General features: G+C 45.2%; 1 protein-coding gene across 1 annotated transcript in view; it reads right to left on the bottom strand.

Annotated features, from left to right (window-relative positions):
* Positions 1–6,187: 6,187 nt before the first annotated feature.
* The window catches only part of LOC140212829 (uncharacterized), a 59,060-nt gene continuing 53,861 nt past the window's right edge, over positions 6,188–11,386 (bottom strand). The window contains exons 7-8 of the mRNA XM_072287673.1: positions 9,903–10,172; positions 6,188–6,343 (exon numbers count right to left, since the gene is read on the bottom strand). Coding sequence (XP_072143774.1) covers positions 6,225–6,343; positions 9,903–10,172 — 389 coding nt within the window. The 3' untranslated portion in view covers positions 6,188–6,224. The remainder of the gene's footprint in view (positions 6,344–9,902; positions 10,173–11,386) is intronic.

Here is an 11,386-nt window from a genome sequence, read left to right as displayed (position 1 = left end):
CATTGGCCCCCTTTACAGTGGGTGTTTAATCAGTCAAAATAAACAAACAGTGTTGGTGGCACCCTTTGATTGGGATATTCTCACAACGTTCTATCTTCATCCAATTTCTTTACATAGGCACCTTTTAAAATAGGTGTTAATTTTCACGTTTAGGATGTCGTCTCTACGACAAGCCTATCTAAACCCTGATGTGTGTAAAAATGACTACGCTCTAGTTTTAGATTTTGCTGCAAATTGTGTGGAATAGGCAGTATATAATAAATCAAGCGGCAGCTTTTCAATTGGGCCATTCGTTTGCCCCGCAGAATTGTCTACTATAAGCATTACAGAAGACATTCGTGCACTGCAGTCGTAGAAGTTTTGCTGATGTCTACGTATTCAGCAGTGGTATCGTGGAGTGCTGGTAGAACGCCGAGCAACTAATCAGTAGGTCATAAGCTTGAACCCTCGTCCAGATCAATGCATTTTTAGGCTATATGTGGAGCCTGAAATTATCCAAGAAATGCCGGGAGGCAGTGGATAGGTGCAACGAAACTAGGAAGGGCCACTACGTTCCTCATGACTCATGCAATTAACCCGTTGACCTTTGACCGAAGCGGAGGCAGAGCAACTGATGAAGGTAGCGGTCAGACCTGCGACGTCACCGACGATGCATAGTATATCTACATAATATGTACCTGGCAAGGTTTAACACGCGAGCCATCTCGATTGAAGCAGGTTTAGCAGGGCTGTTTGCGGAATTATCAGGGACTGCTTGGGATATTATTAGCCTTAGTGAGATCATAAGAACTGGCGAGAATATTGCAGAGCTAATCAAGGGCAACGTAGTGTATTACAGAGGTCTTCTTACTGATAAAGGATAAGGATTACGATTTATATTTCTTATAAAGGACATCGTGGCCAATATTGATGAATTCTACAGCACTAAAAAGATTCTAGCAGTCGCTGTAATAAAGCTCAATATCATATATAGAATAAAGGTAGTACCAGCCTATGCTCTATTCACAAAAAACACCTAATAGCACTCTTCATAGCAAGGGGGATTATCATTTTGCACTTAACTACCAATAAATACTCCATACTTGTATTACTAGGATTGTTAAATACTGTCAAATTGTAGTGACGGTGAAAAAAGCGTTCAAGGGCATCGGCTTTTTATACATCAGTCTTCGAATGTTCCAGAGTAATCGCTGAGACCTGCGTGTCTTCCACAAAGCCCTACGCCATTCGCGTCGCGCATACATTAAATCAGATTACACAAGTTTCGGAGACAGACAGCGGCTGGAACCATCGATAAGATTCCAGAAAGTTCCGATCCATGCAGGCGCACGCTGCGCTGTACGACAACATTTGTTAGGCAGGGAAACGTGGTCACCCGGTAAAAATGAACAAGTACACGTGTCAATACCCCACTTTTGAAAAGCATCGTCCCGATGCTACAAACGTAAGAGAGCGAAACACAAGAAGAGCCTTATTAAACAAAAGTACAACGCGCAACATGGACTATTTTAGGTGGGGAGCGGCGCCGCTGTGATAGCGAAATGCCGTCTCGTACGACCTCATAGTCTAGTGCACCAATGCGTCGGATGATCTTGTAGGGCCCGAAATAGCGGCCTAAAAGCTTCTCGTTAATTCCGCGTCGGCGAACTGGGGTCCAAACTTGAAGTACCCGGCCTCGATTGACTCGGGCAGGACACTTGAACCAAAGGTGATGATTATGTGCTTCGTCTGAATTTCTTTACCATCTCGCCTCATCGGAATTCTTCTGACATTGATCACATTTTGCTCACTGAAGCCCTCCAGGAGATCCGCTTCAGTCAGCTCAAGTTAATCATCATCCGACACAACACCGCGGGTGGTGCTCATTGTACTGTGCCGGGTTTCTGTTATGTTAACAAACTACCGAAACACTAGTTTCAGTAGTTTGTCATATTGCTTCTGGCCGCGGAGCTCCAAGAGGAGGTCACCGCTTGCCATCCTCGACGCCTTGTAACCTGGTCCGAAAACATCAGTCGGTGACGTTGAAACAAGGAAGGAACGCTGAAATGGTTCGCACTGGTTTGTCTGACTTTTCCGAGTGACTAACGTGAAAGCAGTGGAAGTTCTGGATTTGGCATCCGAAAAACTGGAATAAACCTTCGGTGCGCCATCGTTTCTGAGGGCGATCAGGAAGTGGGGGGAAAGAAGTTTCCATGAAAATATAAAAATTCGGCAACAGCGCTGACCGCCCACCACGGAGCCAAACGAGGGGACGCGGCAAAGCTTGCGTACAAGTCTGCACGACGCCAGTCGTACGCCATCACTATAACTAAATATGGTGTACCCGAGGCAGGATAGCCACACAAGCTTAACCCTTGCCGCCAAGGAGAAAGGAAGTAAAAGGAAGGGAGAAGAAGACAGGAAAGGTCAAAAGTGAGGGAGAAAAACGAAGAATTGAGTAGAGAGAGACAGGAAAAGGCGACTGCCGTTTTCCTCCAGTGGTTTAGTCTGGAGGGGCCGTCTATGTAAAGCAGAGGAGAAATAGGTGTGTTACCTCCGCCGGTGGGTCATAAAGGATCAAACACCCAGTATCGGCTCAACCCCCAGGATCCCCCTTGCGCCAGACACGGCTAAGCCGCGCACGGCTACACGCGGGAGGGTGCAACCCTCGTGTGCTCGGGTACGTGGTGTCGCAACACACGAAACGCCTGCTGACGCACACGCCCCTGCGGGGGCGTAGGAAAAGAGCCAGAACTATCATTCACAGTAGATATGCACTATTCTTATAGCACATCATATCATGTTATCAATGTCACTTTCATTACAGATGCGAATCGCGTCGGCGGCTTCAGTTTTTCGTGCAAATATGTGATGTTCTTTTGCCACACAAACCGATAGTTTATTCCCTGCCTTTTCCACTTGCTAGCCAAAGAAGGCGTTTCTTGAAAGGTATCAGGTTGTAAAAAAAAATTCACGTTTGTTGCTTCACTCTCAAGGGGCGTGCGATTGTGCATCCACATTTCCTTAAGTAGGACGGATGAAAACCAAGCAAGAAGGATAGGCTTCTTTCCCTTTCGTGCAGATAGCCTATGAAGTGCATCAAGGTTCCTGTTTTCAAGCTACGGTAGCTGAAGTTTGCATGCAAGATCATTCATTTTCGCGAGCGGGTCTTCGTTTGCCTCTACTGCGAGGCCATGTACTTCCATGTTATGCCTGCGACTGTACTGTTCCAGCTCATTTAGCTGCAGTTTGACTTCGTGCTTTGGAACGTTCCCTTGTCTATGGTCTCGACCCTACTTTGCAAGACTGCAATGTCGTAGTTTTGCTTGTCTAACTTAGTTAATATTGTATCATATTTGTCAGAAATGTGCTGTATCGATGTTTCAATGTCACTGACTGTTTTCAATAGTTGTGTAAAATTGTCAACTTTAGTGACGAGGGGAAGCATGAGAGTTATCTTGTCATCTAGCTCTTTCAATCTCTTCTGAATGTTTGAGTCTTCTGTTGGTGTCACGGCGTTGCCACATCTTATTTTTTTCCAAGTTCACAGGTTGCACAATTCCAGCTAGATTTTAGTGAGTCACCCTTGGGAGGGAAATTGGATGTTTTTACTCCCGAGCATTTCTCTAGATGGTACGAGTACTTGCAACCACTGAATGTTATATACATGCCATCCTCAGGCAATGCACTATGACATGTCATACACTCTTTTCCTTCCATATCCGAGATCACCAAGACAGCTCTAATAAACACCTCTTTGTGGCAGCAGTGGACACAATCAGATCTACATTCCTTACAAGAGAAGCTAAAAATACCACCAACCTGTGAACAAGTGTAGAAGTTTTTTTAAAAAAGCGTTCAGTCTACCGTACACTGCTGTCACTGCGTGAGTGCCAGCAGAGCCGGTGGAGTCCATCTTTTTTGCAACCAGCGTGCGGTTACGTGGCTTGTCCGCAGTTATTGATGGGAAAGTCGACACGATGATTCTTCGGCTGTCGGCCAGGCGTGCAGGCGCAGCTCCGATAATATCCCAAGGCCTTCGTGATACCCCATTGTCTTCCTGTGAACAAGTGTAGAATTTTTTAAGAACATGTTCGGTCTGCCTTCCGCTTCTGCGACTGCGTGAGTGCCAGCAGAGCTGGTGGTGTCCGTCTTTTTGTAACCAGCATGTGGTCACGTGGCTTTCCCGCAGTTATCGATACGAAGATCGGCACGATATTTCTTCGGCTGTCAGCCAGGCGTACAGGCGCAGCTCCGATTAAAGCCAAGGTCCTTCGTGATATCCCAGTGGCTTTCTGTGAGCAAGTGTAGAATTTTATAAGAACGCGTTCAGTTTACCGTCCACTGCTGCCACTGCGTGAAGTTCCACATCCACAAAGATCCATTATGTACGTACTTTCCACAAAATTGTTCTCCATTACGGACTGCGCTGGAGGACAGTTCCACCCCTTCAACCCGCTATCGAACAAACCTCAGGCTAGCACACTCAAACTTCTGCAAAGCACTTCGAATCCCACTTCTCGGTCCCTTAACAGGATAGATCCTAACCACTCACAGTTTTGCCCCAAATGTGGTCATGACTCCTGCTCTTTTGAACACATTCACTAGCTGTGCCCAGCCCTTAACGCCTTTCCAGCCACCACGAAAGAACAATGGGAGGAATCCCTCAAGAGCAGCAATCTCCACATTCAGCTCCAGGCTGTCCAGAGGGCACACGATATTGCGGCGAGACTTCATCTTCCCGTCCCATCGTGGACGGAGCCACCAATTTGATCTTGAGGTCTCTTCAGCTCCCCTAGATCTTACTTCGTCAGGACTCAATGACAGTTCTTGTCAAGTCATGTCACCGTGGCGCGCAGGCGAGTCTACATAGCAGCATTCAGCTGACTGGGCGCTTCATTCAAAGCGCTGACTAAATTTACGCGTGCTTGTGGTGGATGGGAGGAGGAGTTGAAGGACGGAAAATAGGAAGTAAGAAAAGTTATAAGGAAAACGTGCTGCGCCAGAGACAAGCAAGGACGAGAGAGTACAGATACAGACAAGTACAACGTCGTCAGAGGCGTCCATATAAGGGCTTTATCAAACAAGCGCAAAGAAGCCAAACCCAAACTAGCCATTGAAATATGAGCACGACAATCACATCGGCACAGCATGCCGCGCATGAATCTGTCTTCGCTGTTGAACAAAGAAACAGAAGTTTCATTAATGTATGCGTTCCCTGTCGAGGCCACAGAAAACGCTTCAATCAGCTATCTGGCCGCGGAATTCTTGATTCTGCCCGAAATATTGATCCCCCAAAGCCGCGTAGCACGTATGCAAACTCGACAACGTGCAGACAAATGCACAATACCGTTTTTTCATAACGAAAGCTTATGTTCCCTTGCACGATCTTAAACGCAGCGGCCATTTGGCCCAAATTATCACCTGCTCTACATCCTTCGGTGTGCGTTCCCTTTCTTTTAGGTCGGATTTTGATGGGGGTAAATTGCGAAAATGCCCGTGTACCATGCATTACGTGCATGTGAATAAAGCCCACGTGATCCAAACTAATCTGCAATCTATGGCATGCCTCCTAGTCATATCGGGGATCTGGCTAGTAAAAATCCAGAATTTAATCTAGTAATTCCTTTTTTTTAAAGCTTCATTTAGGGGTAAGTCGTACAAAAAAATACTTTAAAGATAATCAGGAGCAAAATCTGCCTATTACAGGCTCAGTGTTGTCTATAGAGAGGCAACTTAGCAATGTTGGCAAGTCCTAAGGAATGTCGGTCTAACAATTGCGGCCTTGTTGCGCGGCAGTGTTCATATGTCTATTGCATGTGTAATACGAGTCAGCATTGGATCTCTATCAGAATGTCACAGCCCATATTTGCGCCGCGCTGTTAACGTAAGGTCATCATGGGACCATGAATTAGAATGACACAGCTCATATTGAAGCCACGCTGTTAACCATGAGCGTTCATTGTTCCAAGAACTACCAATTCGTATCAAACACTGGCCCGAGCTAAGGTGCCGCGTGTAACAGTTCACACTCTAAGGGTGGCGTGGTGTCAAAATTTGAAAATTTGCCTAAACTTTTCGGGGAAAGCAAATCATTCAAAGCGAATCATTTACCCGTGTTTATAATGATTTCAATTGACTCACTTTGGAATTTTAACATGAAGCGCATTTGAACACCTACCGTTTTAGTACAGGAACATGCGCAAAATTTGAGCCACAGAAAATTTTATTCGTGGAAGAACGGGCTAGCTTCTCAGTAGAGAGCGAGCCAGCGCTGGTCTGTTGACTTTTGCCGTCTCCGTCTTTGGAAATGAGTCCACAAAATAAACACCCCCATACAGGTGCTTGTGCACAGCAAGGTTACCTGCAAGGTAGTAGAACAAAGCGAGCAATTACTTAAAGACTGCTGGGTAAGAGAACATCTGCCATGAAAGGGCACAATTCTAGCCAGTGCTAATCATCTCTTACAGCAAAACAGAGGCGATAAAAGGACTTGCTGAGGGCCTAGTTGGCACATACCAAAGCAATTATTCTGCGCAAAAAGCAAACACAGCACGACAGAAAATCCGGTGGAGACGGAACAAGCTCTACTCGCGAGCGTTTCTTCCACGACATCTTACCGAAACGTACTTACATATATACAAGTAAGCGCAATAATGTCATGTGTACAATAGACGCGTGTGCAAATGCAATAATCAAAAACAACTGCAAATGAGAGGTTTGACAATTTGATATACGTTTCAAGGAATAATGTTTCTTTAGCGCACAAACAAACAGAATTCCCACTCAGGAAACCCTCTACATTTATTTATGTGTAATTCGTCAAGTATGAAGCAGGATAGCTCGTTGCAGCTTTTGTGAATGAGCAGATTTTCGAAGAAATTCTGCTCGAAAATAGAAATTCTGCGAAGTAAATAGCCGTAAAAATTCACGTCCTTAGTCAGACGGGTGCATTAATTGCTTACTTTGTTCAAGGCTTTCTCTCGGAAGCACTCCTTTGCACACCTTGACATTGTCCTGAGAAGCTTCTGTCAAAGGACAATGGTTAACATAGCTTCTACGTAAGCCATATTACGTCATGACCACCTATGTGTTCTAAGTGCAACAATTAGGCGTTCTCGAGCGTATCATCTTTAATAAAGCGAATAGCTGTGCAACAGTGCTCCGCTTACCTTGGAAATCATTCCCCATGGTTAAAGCACAATGTTCTTTAACACTGCAGAACGAGCAGCGCCATCCTCAATTTGTGTCCCCTATCAATCTTGTCGTCCAAAGCTTCGTGAAAGATGATTCATCTTTCACATTTGCACTATCGCGCTCATCAATCGTACCACGTATCCATTGTTCCTTGATTTGTATGATTTCGTGATGAGGCCTCGCACTAAGCCATGGGGATTGTTGCATTCAGTGATCGTTTTGAATTCCTCTTATAGCATGATTGTGGAATCTGCAGCTATCGAACAAAACAAAATGAAGTGAGACAACCGTCTTCGCTCAGTAGGGTTTTCAGTGTCTAAGGAAGGGATTAAGTTTGTGCTGAGGGCTTGTGCCGAATGGAGCAACGAAGCCCCTGAGTGCACATTTCCAAGCATGCCCATACGTTACGTTGTAGGGAGCATGACTTTTTTGTTATATTTAAAGAGAGTAAGGCCCGTGCACACAAAAGCTGTTTGTGGCTGTTATGCAGAACACCTAACGAACTTTCTCTGAATGTATCGCGCATTCAGACTACCAACTGGAGGCACACGAGTGTCCATTGTACACGTTTAAAATAGCGATGCCAATCATCCTGAATTTAGTGGCATAGTTCCGACATTTGAATCCCGACTACCGACTTGAACCGCACAAGGCGGGTAAATGTCCTGACGTTTACATCATTCCGACTGAGCACCAGGCAATTAACCAAAGTTCCCCTTTTTGCAGACAGGTGGTTGCACATCATGTTGCACATCCTTCTATTTTGTCTTCTGTTGCATTGTTATAAGCATAGGGGTGGGTAAATTTTTGTTATGGATTTAGTTTACTGCAGACTCTGACCTTTACTGCATCTTTATTCTATTGCTAGCCGTGTTGATAGCACAATAAAGCTTGAGAAATTTTACTGCACTTCAAGACTAGCGGCTCTTAGCAATGAAAGGGTTGGCTGCTGCCGCGAGCCCCTACCCCTTACCCCGTCTGTTCCAGCCTCGTCAACTTGAGAGCTGGCAAGCATGTTGGAACCCGCCTTAACGAATACTGGGGGCTCTTAACCAGTTAGAATCATAAACATTTTCGCTCTGGAGCTGGACCTTAACCGAAAGAAGAAACGAAAACCTGAACCGAGTGCCAGAAAACGTTGGATCGACAACCCGCCAAGAATTCAAGGGCAGGTCAAAAAAAAAAAAAAAAAACATGCGGGTCCCACACAATGTAGCAATCAATTGAACCGAAGATTTCTGTCCAGCTTGCCTTCATTGAAAATATTTGCGCGGGATGGGAACGGCTCACGACAGTCGTTATTTGGTGTTAATTTTTATTTTGAGCATACCGCATGTGTTTGTCCAAATAGAACACAAACACACAGCGAGATGCCTTTGCTAGAGACATTGTACACCATTCTTCGTAGCATGCGAAAAAATGTTCTCATTTTGGAACAAATCTACATTGCATTGTGGCTAAGTGTTTGTTTGCTGGAGAGCCAATTGGGTGTTCTTTTCTTGGTGCTGAAGTGCTATAGAGGAGCTTTGTATGGGCACACCCTGCGTCAGTTGTCTGCATCTGCAAACTTGCAATGTATTTATTTTTTAAAATAACTGAAACAGGTCATTCATACCTTGACTCAAATCTTTTAGTTTGTCCGGAACTGTCGCATTGTCTACTAGTAGGGTTTCTTTTATATAACAGACACAAAACGAAGCATGCTTTCTGAGGTCGTCATTTCCCTACCGCGCGATCATTCCATGTCTGGAAACTGCCAGGAGCAACAAGTGGCTATTATTAACCCGTTTCATCATTGCATTGCCTTTGCATATTCTCTGTCTCCTCTTTCTACCACTCTTTATCTGTTCTGGGTTGTTGCACGTATTTGAAATGTAAGCGCTACAGCTTCTGCAACATTTTTGCGGGCGACTAATGCTTAATTACCGCCGCAGTCCAGAGGGCACAGGTCAATGGCCAGGGAGTTACAGAGAACCTTGTGACAATGACTACGAAACTCTAGAGGGCAGTGTGGCGATGCCCATGAGGTTGTCGCTGGATAGAGCTCAAAGAAGCCTGTCCCGCATCCCTGCCATACGCTACATACAAATTCTCAACTCCCCTCCCCCCCCCTCGCGGCGTGCAACACGACGACCACAAAGACGGCGGTGGCTGTGGCGGCAGCAGCAGCAGCAGCAGCAGCAGCAGCTGTGCAAAAGTGGAGAGAAAAGGGAAGGAAAGCGGGCTTTAAATATTTAATAGGACGTGCGCGATTGCGGAGGACTGCACTCGCTCGTGATGATGAAGAAAGAGCTCACCAGTAAGGCTGCGTTGGCTGCTTAGTAAGTCTTTCTTTAAGCACCTTTAACTTCAAATATTCTTCTTTCTAACTAGAATGTGGAATAGCATGCGCAGTATGATGATTACATTTCTTGAAATTATCAGAACTCAGAAACGAAGGCGCAGAGTAAAATTCTTAATTATAGCATTGTTAGCAGACATATTTCTACGATGGGGAAATTTGCATCGCCAACATACAATAAATTGGGAATAGATAATACCATGCAGCCGAATATGAATCGATAAATTTGCTGTTAAGTCAGTTATGATTCTTTACTGCACTCCCTCATATTCAGATATTTTGCAGACTAATGTTCTAAGGGCTCCCTATAGCTCCTTGCTTGTCATTGTTGGGACTGATCTGCACAAATCAACGAGGGCATCGTTTTTCGTCAAAAACAACTCACTGGCAACAGTGGCCTTGATCCTTTCGGCGAGAGTCAGCAGGTCGTGCCTGCTGCCCACTTCCGAGGGGACAATGGCAGCCGCAGGTGCCTCGCCATAGTCAGAGTGCGGAAGGCCCACCACGGAAACCTCGGCGATTTCTTCCGCATGCTGACGGAGTAGCAGTTCTTCCAACTCTGCGGGGACGACCTGGTTGTCCATGCACTTTATCAGCTGTTTCAGCCGCTCGACGATGTACAGGCGGCCGTTCTCATCATAGTAGCCTGCGTCACCTAGGTGAAAGTAATAATTATATCTACACCCTCTAATATAAAACAACCAAATCCTATTCTGGTTACTCTAATTTGTCATCGCAAGCCCTTTAATCTCTTCCAACTGTTATGCACGAGCGAAGAAGGGAAACCGAACTGCGGATTTTTTTTTTATGCAGGAGGGTACAAACCCAAGGGACAATGAAGCCAAAGAAGGCCTATTAGAACATAGCTCTGTTCAAATTGAAATCTATAAAACAATGACGATAAAGGAAAGTAAAGTGAGCGAAACGATAACTTGCTGTCGTTTAAGACCAAGGCCACAACCTCCACATTATCTTGGGCATTTATGCGTACCAGATGTAGCCCTAGGACCATTAGCCAGCGCTACTCAAAGCCATGACGGCCGGAATTGGAACATCTATTTTTGACCGATGGTGTCACCTAACACATGAGCTTGAGAGAGGGGTCACGTTGCTAATAAACCTCTTAAGCTACCTATTGGCATCAAGGTTGGCAGATATGAGACTGTTTGTATGAATGAACGATAGCAGGAGGGAAACTTATGGGATATATATTTCTTAATCTAGACGATATAACGCTAAAAGTTAATGAAGCCAAAAAAAGCATATCACAAATAATAAGTGGTTGAAATCACCCTAAGCAGCTCTGGTTTACATTCCTTGGGCTAGCTCTGGCACACACACATAGTGGAGATAATGGTCAGAATCATAGCTACTACTCTAGCAAAATGGGTGGCGAAACGTACGCGTAATGCGGAGGTTGTGGTTTTGGCTCCCACTGTTGTCCAGTTATCTTCTCGTCGACTTTTATTTGCATTTTCTTCATTTTTCCATAGCATGTTCCTACGCATCGGCATTGATATAAATTGCCAGAGCTAATAAGCAGATAGTTGGTGCGCCCAAACTGTGAAGCCATGACCACGGATGCAAAAATGATTTTTAATGATTAGGGTTAGGAGAGTGAAAGTGTAATAAATTATGCAGATCCCACGCACTGTGGGAATCCATGTAAGCGAAGCCTTCCGTGCTGGATGCTTATATTGACGATAATCAGCGCTTATGTTGACAGCTAAAGTTCAACTTCTTCAACGTTTAGTCGAACACGAGAGTGGTGAGTTGATGTCACACGTTATCTTGCGTTCAACACTGCTGTTTGTCTGCGTAGTACACAGGACACACAGGGAGAGGTGTTTCCTTGAGGCGTTGTGCGCC

The sequence above is a fragment of the Dermacentor andersoni genome, chromosome 4 (genome assembly GCF_023375885.2).
Source record: "Dermacentor andersoni chromosome 4, qqDerAnde1_hic_scaffold, whole genome shotgun sequence".
Classification (NCBI taxonomy): Eukaryota; Metazoa; Arthropoda; class Arachnida; order Ixodida; family Ixodidae; genus Dermacentor; species Dermacentor andersoni.
The sequence above is the reverse complement of the archived record's forward strand: the minus strand, read 5'-3'. Positions and strand labels throughout refer to the sequence as shown.